The 17,863-nt window shown below is 34.8% G+C and overlaps 1 protein-coding gene across 1 annotated transcript; it reads left to right on the top strand.

The window, feature by feature from the left end:
• Nucleotides 1-10,557: 10,557 nt before the first annotated feature.
• On the top strand, nt 10,558-16,789 carry LOC127848972 (calmodulin-alpha-like). The gene is made up of 5 exons (XM_052381700.1): nt 10,558-10,612; nt 11,414-11,557; nt 12,217-12,348; nt 13,858-13,971; nt 16,752-16,789. Exons 1-5 carry the CDS (start codon nt 10,558-10,560, stop codon nt 16,787-16,789), a joined length of 483 nt encoding a protein of 160 aa, XP_052237660.1.
• The last annotated feature ends 1,074 nt before the right edge of the window (nt 16,790-17,863 follow it).

Here is a 17,863-nt window from a genome sequence, read left to right on the forward strand (position 1 = left end):
TACTTTGTTTTTGTTACTGTTACAGCATGTTTTGTCGAAATCACTAATCAATATGTATAATATTGTTTGGTAGCTACCGGTAAGCGTTTTCGAAAATATCAGCTAAAATAAGGATTTTGTAAAAGGACGTTTCATGTCAATAACCTGATGGCAATAACAGTATTTGTCAATAAATACGGATTAAATGTGACATAAACATAAACTAACAAAGATTATTCACTTTATAATCATCGAGAGCTTCATATTGCAACGTGTTAGTTGGATATCTGCTAGTTTTTATTTATGGAAGTTCAGATATTTTATAATTTCTGCTTAACACAAATATAACAAATAAAATTGTCAAGGAAATCGCATACAAATCCGATTAGCTCAAATCGATAATAATTCAATGCCCTACCTTTACACGAAGTAATGGCATAATTAAGCCATTTCGAAAGTGTAATATGTCACGCACCTGCGTTTATTAAAAGCATTTGTAACCAAGTGTTTTCCTAAAATTCTCAGCATAAAATCTGTTGGACAAGGGGAACAAACGTCATCGCAATAAAAGAACACACGGCTTATGTGGGGAATATGACGCTTTTGATTGGCATAGGTTTATACACGCGCATGCCAAGAATTACCAAAAATTGTGGTTAAGTGAGGCGATCAGTAATTCTTTAAACATGTAAAAGTCCTCCATAGAAGGTACACTGTGTCTTTTATCACACATACCAAAGATTAGTGAGCGTATGTATGAGACGCCCAACATAAAGCATAATAAAAACTAAATTGCATGCACTTCAATGAAGATATTATATACAGCCCATATTTCAACAATGTAATTAGATATACGACAAAAAACGTCATTAAATAGTGTATACATAAAAAAAATATTATATTCCTAAAAGAAAATTACTCGCAAAAAAAGATCTACAATACAACCATATACATGAAAAGACCGCTCGCAAAAAAGCATGGATATATTTCAAAAGACACGATTTATCGTCTCAAATTTTACCTGAGCATTAGGTGTGCGTATGTAACATTTTTTCTCTGGCACTTTTGGTTAGATGCATAGCGAATCAACACGGTAATATAGCCTTGGCATGGTGGATATTGTGAAAACTAGCGACCGAGAGGTCCGGGGTTTGGTCCCCACTGTAAAGGCGTTTTCACGATCTTCTTAAAATATGCTAATTACTTTTCTATCCAGAAAACGTACCCGACTTCGCCTCAATAATCCCCGGCTTTCGTTGCAATCGAGCTTAAATAAATACGTTTAAACTAAATAACAGACTGTTAAGCTTCTTAAGTTGACGGCTTTTATAAGGATAACGTAATTGTTCCTGTTCCATGACATAATGGTATTTACACATGTTTAGAAGGACACAACAAAAATAATCATAAATAGAAATATTGTTGCCGCATAAAAAAGTGTATTAAACGAGCTGCGTTAGCAATGACAAAAATATAAAGTTTGAATAATTAATGAGGAGTACAGTGAATGCACGCAATACTATGGTATATTTGTGTTCAAGAGATTCTAGCCAGGTCCCTTGTTCGTGCTAAGATAATAGTAATATATTAAATAAATGAAAGTGACATGTAATAGAATTCGGAGACACAACTTTAAAACATCAGAAAATAAGATGAAGAAAACTGCGACATAAATTTAAAGGCCTTGTCTTCGATAATTTTCCCACCGCTGTGTTTTTAAAATAGATTTGTTACGTCCATGCACCTTGATAATCGGGTCGGCTTTCTCCGTTTGTAGAGCGCTAAATTAGAAATCCGTTGATTTATCAGAATATGGAATTGCGACATTATTTTCAATATCATCACAGTGTAATTTAAAGAAAAGCTTTTTACAGAGAACTTCTTTTGCACGTTGATTGATCGTATTCCATTTAGTTTGTGTATATGTTTGAAAACGCAGCTCGTTGTTTTTCATGCTTGCTTATTTACAGCGTCCGGGTAACTAATTCAGGCAACAGCGCATTAAGTGGTTCCGTTCATATTTATATATTCCGATGAACTTTTTTTTCTTCCAACGGCTGACGATAGCACTAAAAATTAAGCAGACTATAATAGGTACAATTGATAAGTATCTCACGTTTCTAGCATGTTTCCTACAGGCTAATAAGATTGTTATCACTAAATGTATCAAGTAATACGCAAGCAAAATATTTTGACGTATGACCTTTAGATATAACTTTAATACATATCCGATATATTTGTGCCAGTTCGTTTTCAATTTTATTAACATAAAATGCAAATACATTTAAAGAGATTCGTTCATTGTTTGATAAAATGACGATTTTAAAAATAATTGTCAGAGATTAAAAAGAATGTACTTATTATCTAAAATTTAAAAAATATTGGTTCACTTATGGATGATGTTTCGAAATCGGTAAAATAAACTAGTGTTTGCAACGCATTTTCTCAATCATTCGGAAAATATGTTGAGTACTCTACTGACATATCGTTAATGTTTTGCGACTGTATGTTGAGTATTCTACTGACAAATCGTGAATGTTTTGCGACATTATTTTGAGTACTCTACTGACATAGCGTTTATGTTTTGCGACTGAATGTTGAGTACTCTACTGACATAGCGTTCATGTTTTGCGACATTATGTTGAGTACTCTACTGACATAGTGTTTATGTTTTGCGACTGTATGTTGAGTATTCTACTGACAAATCGTTAATGTTTTGCGACATTATTTTGAGTACTCTACTGACATAGCGTTTATGTTTTGCTACTGTATGTTGAGTATTCTACTGACAAATCGTTAATGTTTTGCGACATTATTTTGAGTACTCTACTGACATAGCGTTAATGTTTTGCGACTGTATGTTGAGTATTCTACTGACATAGCGTTAATGTTTTGCGACATTATTTTGAGTACTCTACTGACATAGCGTTTAATGTTTTGCGACATTATGTTGAGTACTCTACTGACATAGCGTTTATGTTTTGCGACTGTATCTTGAGTACTCTACTGACAAAGCGTTAATGTTTTGCGACATTATTTTGAGTACTCTACTGACATAGCGTTAATGTCTTGCGACTGAATGTTGAGTATTGTACTGAAAGCGTTAATGTTTTGCGACTTCATACTAAAGCCTGTGTGGCCCAGTGATTGCTTCTAATAGACGTTTTTCTTGCTATTAAAATTAATGACGACTATTCAAAACGTATTTAGATGTGTTATTCAGCATATTTTTCAACAGTTCGAGTATCTGCGAACGAGTCCCTTTAAATTTGCCCGTTAAAGCCCCGGTGTGACCATCATCTTTGATCTAGGTCGACATTGAATTCATGAACGGAGAATTTGTTTTATTTATATACTAATTTAAAGAATTCAGTATGTTATAATAAGCTGTTTTGATGTTTATTATTTGATATGGATATGTGATAGACGATGATTGCTGTGAATACGGTGTTTGTGGAGAAAATGAATTTTGTATGTTGCTAAGGGTGTTTGTTGTTGTTGATGATGGTGGTGGTGATGATGATAATGATGATGATGATGTTCATGATGATCATGATGATGGATGTGAAGATAACGGTGATGACGATGGTGAGGAGAGGGAAAGGATGAGTTTTGCTTAAATCCCGATTGCATTAATCAAATAAAAATGTTTCGAATGTATTCCATTTGATCAATCCAATGTCTTTGTTATAATTATCGTCATAAATCCATCAACAATATATTTAAAATAGCTTCAAAACATTAAATCGCGTTGGTTTCAAGCTCTCTCTTTTCAGGAAAGGTCCCTACTGCGATAATAGACATTGAATCCCAGCAACCGGTGTTTTTCCCTAAATCTGGTCGTTAGCGGTATATTTTATAATAATAGATACACATTCCATATAAAAGTACAACGATAATTGAATTAATGCATTTGGAAACATTAATTATCCGCTTGCTTTCAAATGAAGGGTAACTGATTTCGTCACCAACTGACTATGCAATGTCTGCCGATTTTAATCGAAATTTTACTTAGTGCAAGGCACGCTAGAGGGAGGTCGACGTCGAGGCCTTCAGAAGAAAAACTGGATGGATAATGTAAAAGAATGGACATCCCTTCGCATGGCTGAATTACTCTCAGCAGCACACAACAGACTGCGGAGAATTTCTGTATCGTCGTCCCTCATTTCTCCCCAACGGCCAAACCGGTCAAAGGATTGATGATGATGACGATGACTGAGTATACTGACATCATTGACATACTTTTTGTAGCGGCTAAGTCGATACTGTAGATGGCTGGCAGGTAAAAAAAAGCTCGGATGAATACCGATGTATGCATGATTGCTGTATGTGTTATTTGAAAGAATAAATGAAGAAAAAGACGAATGATATACCTGAACGTTTATTTTCAATTCAATCGTTAAAATGCAGCTGCAAAATAAGTGTATAAATTGCATACTATGATTTAAAAATTAAGAGGTGACACAATGTTTGAACTGGGGACACTATAGGTGCCAACAGAAACATTTATACCGAACGATATACCAGTATTTATAAAGTATCTCAATTGCAAATAAATTTGTTGTACTTTTACATGATCTTAAAATCGGTAAACCTCGCAATTAAAACTGTGTTTACACAACATGTTTTTGTTTATGTTAGATCAGTTAATTCTATATATCTTTTATATCTGTAATCAACCGTTTCACTGGGAATGAACAAAAACTGTCACGTGACCACAAAAGTCAACGTCAGTAGTCATTTTAAAACAACAAACAGCCGCGCAAGGTATAGGTGATAAGTTGGTTCCTTTTTCCTAGTTCCTTATTCCTTTTTCCTATTTCCTTATTCTTTTTTCGAAAAAAGAATAAGGAACTGTTCCTTATTCCTTATTCACACGTAATATATTTGTTATAGGGTTTTAAAGAACAATAATGCAAACATTTCTGAAGTAAATCAAAACAAAATAACTCGAATACATTTACTTTATGTATTACGTTACATATTCAAGTTTCTGCTTCGCGCTTGCACATGATTTCTTGTTTAAACCAAACCGATATTTTGTAATTCGAATACTAATTTCAAATCAACAAAACTTGAGGCATATACTATTATTTTACATGTATGTGATAAAAAAATTAATCTTGTACATTTAAACATGTTTTGTTTTTATTTATAATCCAGTTCCTTATTCGAGGCTGAATACGGAAAAAGGAACCTGTTCCTTATTCCTTATTCAAGCCGAATAAAGAACTGGCATTTTCTTACTTTGATCCAAAATTAACCACATATAAATGAACATATTTTTTATATATTGGTTGTATATGTTAAATTCTAATTGCAATACATTTCTACTAAGTTTCAAGTGATGATTATCCAGTTTCTTATTCAGTGTGAATAAGGAATAAGGAACTGGTTCCTTATTCCTTATTCAAATCGAATAAGGAACTGGAAATTTCTGTCTATAAATTATAAGTCAAAACGAACCAACGAGACGAATAACTCGACGAAAATTATTGTAAATGTATGTCGGTCGTAACAAATATTAATTGCAGTACATTTCTACTTTGTTTTATTTAATAATAACATAGTGCCTTATTAGGTTTTAATAAGGAATAAGGAACTGGTTTCTTATTTCTTATTCAAATTGAATAAGGAATTGGCATTTTCAAACTAAACAAATTATTAAAATGAGACCAATTAATCAATGAAAATCATTTTTAATGTAGGTTATGTATCAATAAACATTATTTGCAGTACATCTATAATAAGTTTCATTTAATGATAACAAAGTATCTTATTCGTATTGAAAAAAGAATAAGGAACTGGTTGACGCATTGAATCGCTTTGCATCCTTAATCATATCCCCTTGAGACTGTTAGGTACAAGAACGGAATGGATTAGCTAAATGATGAATGGTATTCTGCTATCGGAAAGTCTTCTCTACAAGTTAGGGTCAGAACAAACTTCAAAAACTGTATCAGAAATATAAAATAAAAAAATCTTATATTAAAAATAGCCAATACTAACGAATATATAGCTGTGCTATTCTAGAATGATCCAAATTTAAATATCCGAAATTATGGCCTCTGAATAAGGAATTGGAATTAAGTTAGTTACTTATTCGGAAGCCTGTATTTCGGAAAATCACTTTCGGATATGTTATATTTAAGATGTAGTGTGGGTTATTTAAGCATGATTATGTTATATGGACGTATTCTGTCACATTTCTTTGAATATTCTGTCACTATATACGCTGAAAACAAGTATTATGATGAGGATAATTAGGAAATGGTATTGCCTTTCTCAAACATAAATTAAAATTAACCAAATAATACAAAATGTCGATAAAAATGATGGTTTATGTAGGTTCGAAGTTAAAAATATTTATGGCAATATATTTCTACCTAGTATTATTTAATAATAACACAGTTCCTTATTCAATGCGAATAAGGAATATGGAACTGGTTCCTTATTCCTTATTCAAATAGAATAAGGAACTGGCTTTTTCATACTAAACAAACTATTAAAATGAACCAAAGAGACCAATAAATCAATGAAAATCATTGTAAATTGAGGTTGGGTATCAAAAACATTAATTGCAGTACATCACTACTATGTTTCATTAAATGATAACCGTTTTCCTTATTCGGATTGAAAAAGGAATAAGGAACTGGTTCCGTATTCCTTATTCAACTCGAATAAGGAACTGGAATGTTCTTTCTATAAATTATAAATCAAAATAAACCAACGAGACGAATAACTCAAAGAAAATTATTGAATATGTTGGACGGGTATAAAATTATTAGTTGCCGTGCATTTCTACTTTGTTGAATTTAATAATAACATAGTTACCTATTCGTTTTCAATAAGGAATAAGAAACTGGTTCCTTATTCCTTATTCAAATCGAATAAGCAACTGGTATTTACTTAACAAATAAAATAATATGAATTAAGAGACGCATAAATCAAGGAAAATCACTGTATATGTAGGTTGGGAATAAAAAATATGTATTAATTACAGTAGATTTCTTTTTAGTATTCTTGTGTAATGATAACCTAGAGCTGTTTTCGCGGCTGAATAAGGAAAGCGTCACCAGTTGCAAATCTATAGATATCACTTATAACCACCGAGAACAGTGCCATTTTATCGGTTCTCACGACTTTTAATCGTGCGCCAATGTTGAAGGTGGCCGGATGTAACGTAGGTATCATAGAGCGAGGAAACGCGCTTTCGGAGAAAGAAAATCTACTGAAATAAAACCACCCAATTACAGCTATGTCAGTTTTGGTGTTTAATATATAAAAAAAAACAGCAACAACGAAATACAGAGGGATTTCGATGAAATTTTCCAGTCTAATAGAGGCACCGTGGCCTCTGCTTCCTTCTCTGCTTTATTGTGACATCAGTGACGTCGCACTGATGACAACTCTGTCAGGAACATAGTCATTCGTCTTGTGCCGAGGTTGAAAGTCGCCGAATGTACTGTCGGTCTGCATTAGCGAGAAAACGCGTATTCGCACTAAAAATATATCAGAAGAAAACAAACTTTTACAGCTAGGATGCGCGCTTTTTCGTTTCAATTATAAAATAAAATATTGAGGCATTTCGATGAAACTTTTCAGTCTTTCTTTTATGGAGACGTGTTGAAATCATTTTGCATTCGTAATCATATCCCTTCGTTACAGTTTTCGTATGAAAACGGAACACGATATCTACAAAATGTTCAGTTTTCAGCTATTTTATCGTCTTGATCAAAGTTCAGGGTCAGATAAGACTTCAAGAACTGTACCAGAGATATAAGTAACAAATCTTACACAAAAAATCGCCAATAATAACGAATATAAAGCTGTGCTATTCTAAAATGATCCGAATTAAAGTATCCGAAATTATGGCCTCTGAATAAGGAATTGGGCGTAAAGTTACTTCCTTATTCGGAAGCCTGTAGTTTTGGCGATAACTTTCGGATATGTTATATTTTAGATGGTGTGTGGGTTATTTAAGCGTGAATATGTTATATGGGCGCATTCTGTCATATTTCTTTTATATTCTATGTGACGATACACGCTGAAAACAAGTATTATGAAGACGATAATAAGGAAATAATATTGCCTTACTAAAACATGAATTTAAATTAACCAAATAATATTAAATGTCGATTAAAATCATGGTTTATGTAGGTTTGAAGTTAACAATATTTAATGCATTATGTTTCTACCTAGTATTATTTAAGAATAACACAGTTCCTTATTCAGTGCGAAAAAGGAATAAGGAACTGGTTCTTTCATACTAAACAAACTATCAAAATGAACCAAAGAGACCAATAAATCAATGGAAATCATTGTTAATGTAGGTTGGGTATAAACAAACATTAATTGCAGTACATCTCTTATAAGTTTCTTTTAATGATAACCTAGTTCCTTATTCGGATTGAAAAGGGAATAAGAGACTGGTTCCTTATTCCTTTTTCAAGTCGAAGAAAGAACTACCTTTTTCTTACACACACACACATACAAATAAAATGAACCAAAGAGACCAATATATCAATGAAAAGCATTTAAAATGTAGGTTGGGTATTAAAAATATGTAGAAATTTACGTACATTTCTAAATAGTTTTGGGCGTTATGATAACCAGTTTTTGTGGAAAAAAGTAACCAGGTGCACTGTCTTCGGAACAAATAGGACTGGTTACCACCAAGATAAGCGCTATTTTGTCGTTTATCACGACCTTTAATCTGGTGGCAATTTGAAGATCGCCGGATGTACCGTTGGCATCCAAGATGAAGAAGACGCGTTATTCAAACTGAATAAGGGACTGGATAATCATCACTTAAAACTTTGTAGAAATGTATTGCAATTAGAATTTTACATATGCAACCAAATATATAAATAGACCCATTTTCGCATGACGCGGGCCATACAATAATTGTATTTAATCCTTTATTGAATAGTTTAAGTAAGAAATACTATTCCGCGCGTAACAAATACATAAACCCATTATGAGTCAACTTACGATTAAAGACGTAGATATATGCTCAATGATCGACATATGCATGTCCATAAATGAGACCTGGCCAATACCTTAAGATAATATCAAAGAGAACAGTCAAAACACAATGGCTACTACTTGAATTATATTTGTTTAAGTGGCTGTTAAAGGTGTGATCAGTCATGTAGACGTGCAAAACAACAGTTGAGTTTAAAATGGTATAGATTTTTTTTTAAAGACTGAATATGGTTTAAACAGTATTGTTTGACTATTCATTAAAGATTCACATGCGCGAGTGGCCGAAGATGTAATTGTAATAACTGTCTGAAAGTCTGTTGTTTTCTGTTTTTGCTGTTGCTTGTTTTGCTGTTACTGGTTGTACTCTTACTGTTGTATGTGTGAATACATAAAACGGGGTACATTATAGACTGAAACATTGCACGTTAATGCAGTCATTTATTGTAACATTCATTTTCGACTATGAAATTAATATGTCCAACTTCAGAAATAAACCACATTTCAGAAATCCTTTGTGTACAGCCTCTTTCGATATAGTCGTGTCAAAGCCCAAATTGTATACATTGGATGTTTAAATACGGAAATGAATAGTCCCGACTATATTACACTCCATGTGGTCTTACGGTACCTTTAAATTAAAATGTAATTCAATACCATTGTGCCATCTACGTATCGTTCTGTCACGTCCTTTCAATGTAGGTAAAGGAATCGAATTTATTATTAATACCTCCTTTTTTATTGATACACACGTTAAGGCTTTTTCAGTGACTTAAGGGTACATTTGCTAAATAATGATTCGGGAGTAAAGATATATTTTGGATAATTCTGCAAAGAACAAGTACGTTGCTATTGTTAAATCTAAATATCAGACATTCGTAATGTTATAAAACAAATGTTAATATTACTTTACTAAATTAAACATGCCATTTAAAAGGAATCCAAGAAAAAAAATGAATATAATTAACATTTTAGAAAGACTGCTCTAAGTGTCGATTTAAGTAATTAATTGTTTAAATACACAAACGTGTATATACGAAAAAGGGTTTTATGTAAGAAATATTAAACCATAACACGTTTTACTTCTGGACTATAAAGTAATTAATTCGTCTGACATCACTCCATTTTTCAATTCCTAAGTACAGTTTACAACGATAATTATTATATATTAAAACTTTTGTTAAATTTATCACGCGGTACTTATAAGGTCATTTTATGTCCCCCACTATAGTGTTGGGGGACATATTGTTTTTGCCCTGTCTGTTGGTGGGTTGGTTTGTGTGTTTGTTTGCTCCAACTTTAACATTTTGCCATAACTTTTGCAATATTGAAGATAGCAACTTCATATTTGGCATGCATGTTTATCTCAAAGAACTGCACAATTTGAGTGGTGAAAGGTCAAGGTTATCCTTCGAGGTCAAAGGTCAAATATATAGCTTCAAAGCGGCGCAGAAGGGGACATAGTGTTTCTGAAAAACACATATCTTATTATTTTTAAAAACAGTATTTACTTGAAAAAAAACTGTAATTACAATTATACCACCGATGCATCTATATTTGAAATTTGTATGCATATTAATACAATTTTCAGCAATGGAGAAGGCAATGCAAATGACTGGAGAAACCTTAACCGAAGAACAAATCAAAAGTAAGATAGCGTTTAGTAGATTATTAGAACAATATAGCTGTGAAATACAGCGTTGCTACATGAGAAACTATGTTCATTAATTATAATCTTACCACACGAAAAGAGAAATAATCGAAATTAGTATTGTCATACAATATATAAAACAGTTACGAAAAAATAGGTGTTTGTTTTTTTACGCTTTAATATATGCATATTGTATTCTTACATCAATTTAGTTCTAATAATTTGCTTCTCTTCTGTTCAGTGCTAAAGGGACTTAGCTATCGGTATGACTCTAATGAGGATATTAAATAAGCTTAAAAGTCTTAAATATACAAGTTAATAATGAAATATCACGTCTTAAATATAGCAGTTAATAATAACATATTACATCGATTAAAACAAAGCAGTACATTTTATGGTAAATATTAGGAACATTATGAGATCAAAAAATGTATTGCATATATATTGGTTTTTGTGCCCTTTTGTATGTAAACATGAAGATCAATGTTTACTGATCGGAAACATGTATATCAGAGTTTCGCTTTGTTTATATTTAAAAGACAGCAGCAGACACAGATGTGGTTAGTTAGCAATAGTTCGATAGCATATGGAGGCATGTGGCTAATCGAGACTTAATCGGGTGATTCAACAAGTTCTTGGTGCAACCATATTCGATAGGAAACAGTGAGCTGTGCATATATGTTTCTACACTCTGATTGAATGTAACGCCATCATACCTCTAGTGTGGCATTGCTGTTAGTTTTAACGTATTCATAATCGATTACAGCAGCTGCTTTTTTTTTATTTACAATACACCAGCACTGAAAAAAACTTTCCAAGCCATAGATCTGGACAGGGACGGGCGGATAGGTGAACGCGATCTCAATATGGCGTGCCGGAAGTTGGGAATCCTGCTGTCACGTGACGAGCTCAAGGCGATGATCAAAGAGGCCGACAAGGACAGTAAGCTACATAGTCAATACTAGCTCTGTGATCTTATTTCCCATGTTAATTGTGATGATAAAGTATTGCTTACTCAATAGACAGCTCTTCGACGAAATCTTTATTGCAAATACAGATCTGGATCTGCATTCGCAGATTGTTTTTTCGTTTTAAAGCCCTCGTTTAATCATTCTTTACCTGACATAATCTCCGCCAAAAATAAAAGAAACAAAGAAGTCTAAAATGAGGAGAAGCAATTTGCTGTGAATATCCCTTACTTATTTGCTTAATTCACCGTTTATTTACTGCTGTATTAATAACATTGGATTACTGCAAAAGTGACTGTACCTTAATTGTTCATTTGTTAATTTTCAGATAACATTTTCGGCTTTAAAATCTTACCCATTTTCATTATTTTGCTTCAATTGATAGTTTTTATCTAACCAATAATATTATATGCTATTTAAGATGATAGAATGTTAGATATTAAAACAGCAATTAAACGAAACATTGTGTTTGTTTATGTATGCCTTTCCCGAACCTAGATAACATGCATGATACATTCAACTTGCATTATGTAATCGCAAGTGATGTCACCTGTTTACTTTACTTTATTTATTTTATATTATTATTATTTATTAAACAAAATTCTTAAATCAACCGCGATTTTGGTTTTCCAGGAAACGGTTTCATAGAGTATCGCGAGTTTGAGCGACTCATGGCACCACGGCTGATCATTGCCAACTTCAAAACCAAGCAGCTACAGTTGCAGTTCCGGCGATTTGACAAAGACGGAGACGGTTTCATTACAGGTGAGGTGGTGGCTATGAAGACCACACAAAACAACTACCTTAAATATTCTTAGCTTTTGGACACTTTAAATTTTCGGAAATCCCCCCTTTTAGCAAAAATAACTATTTTTCGTGACTTAATACGTTCGGACATGCCGATTTAAGTCAATAATTAATAACTCTTAATTTTCGCACAGTACATTTAACAGCGCTATTTTACATGCTTTCTACCCTGTTTTCATAGTCGTATGCCATTTATATGCCAAATATATTGAATGCAGGGTAAGTGTTGAACAAAGTAAAGTTTATTTAACGAGGCTTTGACATTCTAAATCCATGTAAGTCTGTATTTAAAGTGTTCGTGCTAAGCACAAACTAGTCGTCGATTTTTACTTGTATATGTGTTTATACCATCAAATTTGAATGGCAGGGTCTTTATATTTTTATTTAAGAAAACATCATCGGGATGAAAAAATTACAAAAAAAATCAAATGATATCATAAATAAATAAGGACCCGCTTACATTAATGCAGTCGCTCTGTAGCCCGGAGATTTCGATCAATCTGCCAAAAAGGCAAATGCGTGAAAAGTTCAAAACATTTTGTGTGAAACATTCATATATATTATGTGGATTGTTGATGTTCCTACAATATAACAACGCTGTATAAAAACGTCCAATATTTTTAACACGATTGTCGGCAATGTCATGCGCCGATTCAAAGGTGTTAATTATGAAATCTGATAAAAAAAAAGAAAATTATAGTCAACGAAAATAACAAATAAAAAGTTGCTAACGCAACCAGAAGTGCATTAAATTGCGAAAGAATTCCGAAGTCATCAAACGTTTTGTCATCAATTGCAAATTTGTCATCTGCCACCTCAACACATCCTTATATGCACTAAAAACGTGCAGCTCTACTTGCATTCCGAGTTCATTGATATTTTAACAAGATATGCATCACACCATTGGGAAAATATGACGGCCGACTGTGGCGGCATGAGGTTACGAATTCATAGATGTTTACCACAGCAACACAACTGCAACATAATGTGGCACGATGAAACGAAACAAAAAAGTATCAACTTGATGTCGTCTTAAGTTAACAAACTTAATAGATAGATTCATATAAATATTTATATTCATATCATCACTTTTATGAAAAGCTGTAATGCTTAAGGCGATTGTCGCGCTCTAAGAATTTGGGTAAAAATGCACGTGCGTAAAATGTCGTGTCAAATAAGCCTTTCAGTCGTCACAGGCTAATCAGGGACGACGCGTTCCGCATAAACAGTTTACCAAGAGGTGCGTGTTGTAGAGACTTCATTAAAACGAAAAATACCATAACATCGGTAAGTGTCGTCCCTTATAAGATTGTGCGGACTGCACATACAAATCTGGGACGATACTTCATGCACATGCGTTAAGCTCCGTTTTCCAAGAACGCGACTCATTTACAATTATTAACTCGTCTTATAAACTGAATGATCATAGAGAAGTTGACAAGACTAAGCGACTTAATATACTTTTAGGAGAAGAGATACGCACGGTTCTAAGAAGTGAAGGGGTCGAAATCACAGATGAGGAGTTAACCCAACTTATTATAGAGGGAGATACAAACGGGGACGGTAAAATAAGCTTCGAAGGTGAGGAAAGATTTCTATTTATTGTTTTGTCTTTTATAGGAACTGAACTTGATGAAATTGTTTAAACCGACAAGATGAAATGGATTTAAAATTTGTAATGGCAATCAAGATTCGTTCTGTGCGTCGCTTGTGCGATTTGTGTAATATTTACTAGTTAGTTGCAATAAAATACGTGTTTCATTTTAGTTAATTTAATGCGATCCAAAATGTTTCACCGGAGGGAACTTATGGTTTGCGCTCTGTCTGTCTGTCTGTCTGTCTGTCTGTCTGTCTGTCTGTCTGTCTGTCTGTCTGTCTGTCTGTCTGTCTGTCTGTCTGTCTGTCTGTCTGTCTGTCTGTCTGTCTGTCTGTCTGTCTGTCTGTCTGTCTGTCTGTCAGTCTGTCAGTCTGTCTGTCTGTCTGTCTGTCTGTCTGTCTGTCTGTCTGTCTACCTGCCTGCCTGCCTGCCTGCCTGCCTGCCTGCCTGCCTGCCTGCCTGCCTGCCTGCCTGCCTGCCTGCCTGCCTGCCTGCCTGCCTGCCTGCCTGCCTGCCTGCCTGCCTGCCTGCCTGCCTGCCTGCCTGCCTGCCTGCCTGCCTGCCTGCCTGCCTGCCTGCCTGATTGCCTGCCTGTCTGCCTGCCTGTCTGTCACACTTTTCTGTATCCTGCGATAACTTTAAAAGGTATACATATTTGTCCATGAAACTTAAAACATAGATAGATGGCAATATGGAAATTATGCACGTCATTTCATTTTGTTCCTACGTCAAAAATTCTGGTTGCTATGGCAACAAATAAAAACAAGCTGACATCGGTGGAGCCGGTAGGGGACATATATTGCTTGGCAATAGTCTTATTTTTAATGATTTAATTTTGATTTATAATAAGCTGTTTGTAGGTCGTAAGTTCAATGTCATGTTAACATTATTTAATACAGTAGAATATTGATACAAATGTATTCTTCATTATTATTACTTTACAATTGAAACGATTAACCTTTCAAACTATGTTTTAGAATTCGTCAACTCAGTATGTGAAAAGGACTGGTGAGAGCTTCAACATTACAGCTAATCAAACTACCATTTATCAAAAATAAACATAGTACAATGTATTACCTTTTCATGTTTGACTTCACCGACAAGGTCAGATAGAGTTAGGACAGAGGTTGGTGTCTGGATAATGCAATCGCGATTTCAGCAAAAGCAACGGACTGCAATGACATTTTATTTATCAACTTTATTAATGTATCGCTTGCAAAGTGTGTTATTATTTTGTTTACATATACATGCATACAATTATTTTGTTTGAATAATATTGTTGATTAATACCACGAAATGCTAATTTTCTTGTTGTTTGTAAATACATGTACGTTCATATCTGAGCCCATACTTGAAAAATTTGGCTTAATGTGTTTTCTCACAGACTTATCAGAGAGGGACATTTCCGCCTAAGCTGGGTTGAACTGACTTTTTTTACACGCAAAAAAATCAATAGCAAGTTTGGTCTTCACTTTACGCTCATGCATTGACCCCAGTTGTCACACAACGACGTATTATAAACGCCTTCGTCACAATGTGGTTGAGGGTATCGCCTTAATGGCGGATGTTCAAAGTTCGAGTGCCAAACTTATTGACCCTGTTGTTACATTTACAAAATCATGTTTTTGCCAAGATTGGTATTGAGGTAAATCGTGCAAATCGAGGGAGCATGCTTCAACGATATACATATACACTGCAAGCGATTGTCATCAAAGTTAATCGTGTTAGTTCGTAGTGCAATCTGACAAAGCAGGAAAAATATTTCATGACAGAAATTATGGTGATTGCAGTTCTCAAACAATTGCTCAATCAATGACAGATACCGCAAAAACAATCATAAAAGATTGAGGCACTTGTACATTAAGTGTCATCCCTGATTACCCTGTGGGGACTGCTTGCATTAAGTGTCACCCCTGATTAGCCTGTGGGGACTGCATGCATTAAGTGTCATCCCTGATTAGCCTGTGGGGACTGCATGCATAAAGTGTCATCCCTGATTAGCCTGTGGGGACTGCATGCATTAAGTGTCATCCCTGATCAGCCTGTGGGGACTGCATGCGTTTAGTGTCATCCCTGATTAGCCTGTGGGGACTGCATGCATAAAGTGTCATCCCTGATTAGCCTGTGGGGACTGCATGCATTAAGTGTCATCCCTGATTAGCCTGTGGGGACTGCATGCGTTTAGTGTCATCCCTGATTTGCCTGTGGGGACTGCAAGCGTTAAGTGTCATCCCTGATTAGCCTGTGGGGACTGCAGGCGTTAAGTGTCATCCCTGATTAGCCTGTGGGGACTGCATGCATTAAGTATCATCCCTGATTAGCCTGTGAGGACTGCATGCATTAAGTGTCATCCCTGACTAGCCTGTGGGGACTGCATGCATTAAGTATCATCCCTGATTAGCCTATGGGGACTGCATGCGTTTAGTGTCATCCCTGATTTGCCTGTGGGGACTGCAAGCGTTAAGTGTCATCCCTGATTAGCCTGTGGAGACTTCAAGCGTTAAGTGTCATCCCTGATTAGCCTGTGGGGACTGCATGCATTAAGTATCATCCCTGATTACCCTGTGGGGACTGCATGCATTAAACCCCTTTTTCCCAGAGCGGGGCTCAACTTATTTGTATATGATACTTGCCGACATTGCTATAAACAAAGGCACCTCATTTTTTACCACCAAAGAGATTCCCACAACCTTAAGATACAGTACCAGATAGTTCGAATTACAAGAGCACAAACATGCAGTCGGCTGATGTTTCTGATCTCCAGGCATCGGGAAGACTGGACACGTCGGAGCCGTCCGATGAGCGACACCGTTTTTTCACTAAAAATACCCCGACGTCGCGCCCGGGAAGGAAATCCTGATGAAAACCTTGCGTTGATCGTCCGATCTTTTTTCGATCTCCACTCGATTCCTTACCGGGATCGACGTCGGGTAAAATTTTAAGTGCGACTTAAAATTAATCCGGACGCCGCCCGATGCTACAAAATGACCCGGTGTCCGTGCGATCATCGGCCGGGCGCCAGCCCGACGAGTGGAAAAATACGTATAATTTTGTTATGAATGCATCGATAAACAAATGTTTCCGCATGTTTATGGATAAATAAAATGTATGAATGTTTTAATCTATGAGTTTCATCGTACGCTTTTAATTGATTACATATCAGTTTCAATTTATTTTGATACGTGTGCCATTAGTTTTCTTATTAATTAAACATTGCCATGAATAAATGCATTTTTATTAGGGATGGCAACGAATACCGATTTTGGTATTCGAATATTCGGTAATCCTTCCGAACGAATATTCGGATATTCGGTCAACATCTGTTGGAAAAAGTCAACTTTGTTTACCGTACCATTACTGCATGAATTCTACTTTTGTTTTTACCGGAAGTGCACCGGAAGTGACTAAATATTGACACAGCGTTGCCGTCGCTAATTCGAAGCTGATTTTGTTGATTACTTTTTAGTGATAAAATTGAATGACAAAAACTGTTTTTAAACTATTAATATTGTACATCAACAATAGAACGAGAAACATTATATTACATGACAACAAAATAATTACATGACAAAACAGAACTTAAACGAATTATGTACATAGCCACAACACGCTTTGAACCTGTTTAACAGACTAAACAGTCAGTCTTTTAAAGTTGCCACGTTTAAAAGTCACTTGGATCGGCGACTTCTTATCGGATGATGTCGTGAAATACTTCCAAGCAGCGGATGGCGTAGGTGGCATTTTGCTTGGACAGAGATTTACTTTATGCGTGTAGCAATTATAATATTTTTGATTAAATGAGGGCGAACTACCAAAAACATTTCTTTAAGTATAATACCTGATTGAATATTGAGTAATTAATTAAAGTGTGGACCA

The sequence above is a fragment of the Dreissena polymorpha genome, chromosome 10 (genome assembly GCF_020536995.1).
Source record: "Dreissena polymorpha isolate Duluth1 chromosome 10, UMN_Dpol_1.0, whole genome shotgun sequence".
NCBI classification, from domain to species: Eukaryota; Metazoa; Mollusca; class Bivalvia; order Myida; family Dreissenidae; genus Dreissena; species Dreissena polymorpha.

Coding starts and splice junctions, on each gene's coding strand:
- LOC127848972 (XM_052381700.1), top strand. CDS start 10,558: ATGGAGAAGGCAATGCAAATGACTGGAGAAACCTTAACCGAAGAACAA. Junction 10,613..11,413: donor AACCGAAGAACAAATCAAAA/GTAAGATAGCGT, acceptor ACAATACACCAG/CACTGAAAAAAACTTTCCAA. Junction 12,349..13,857: donor CGGAGACGGTTTCATTACAG/GTGAGGTGGTGG, acceptor ATATACTTTTAG/GAGAAGAGATACGCACGGTT.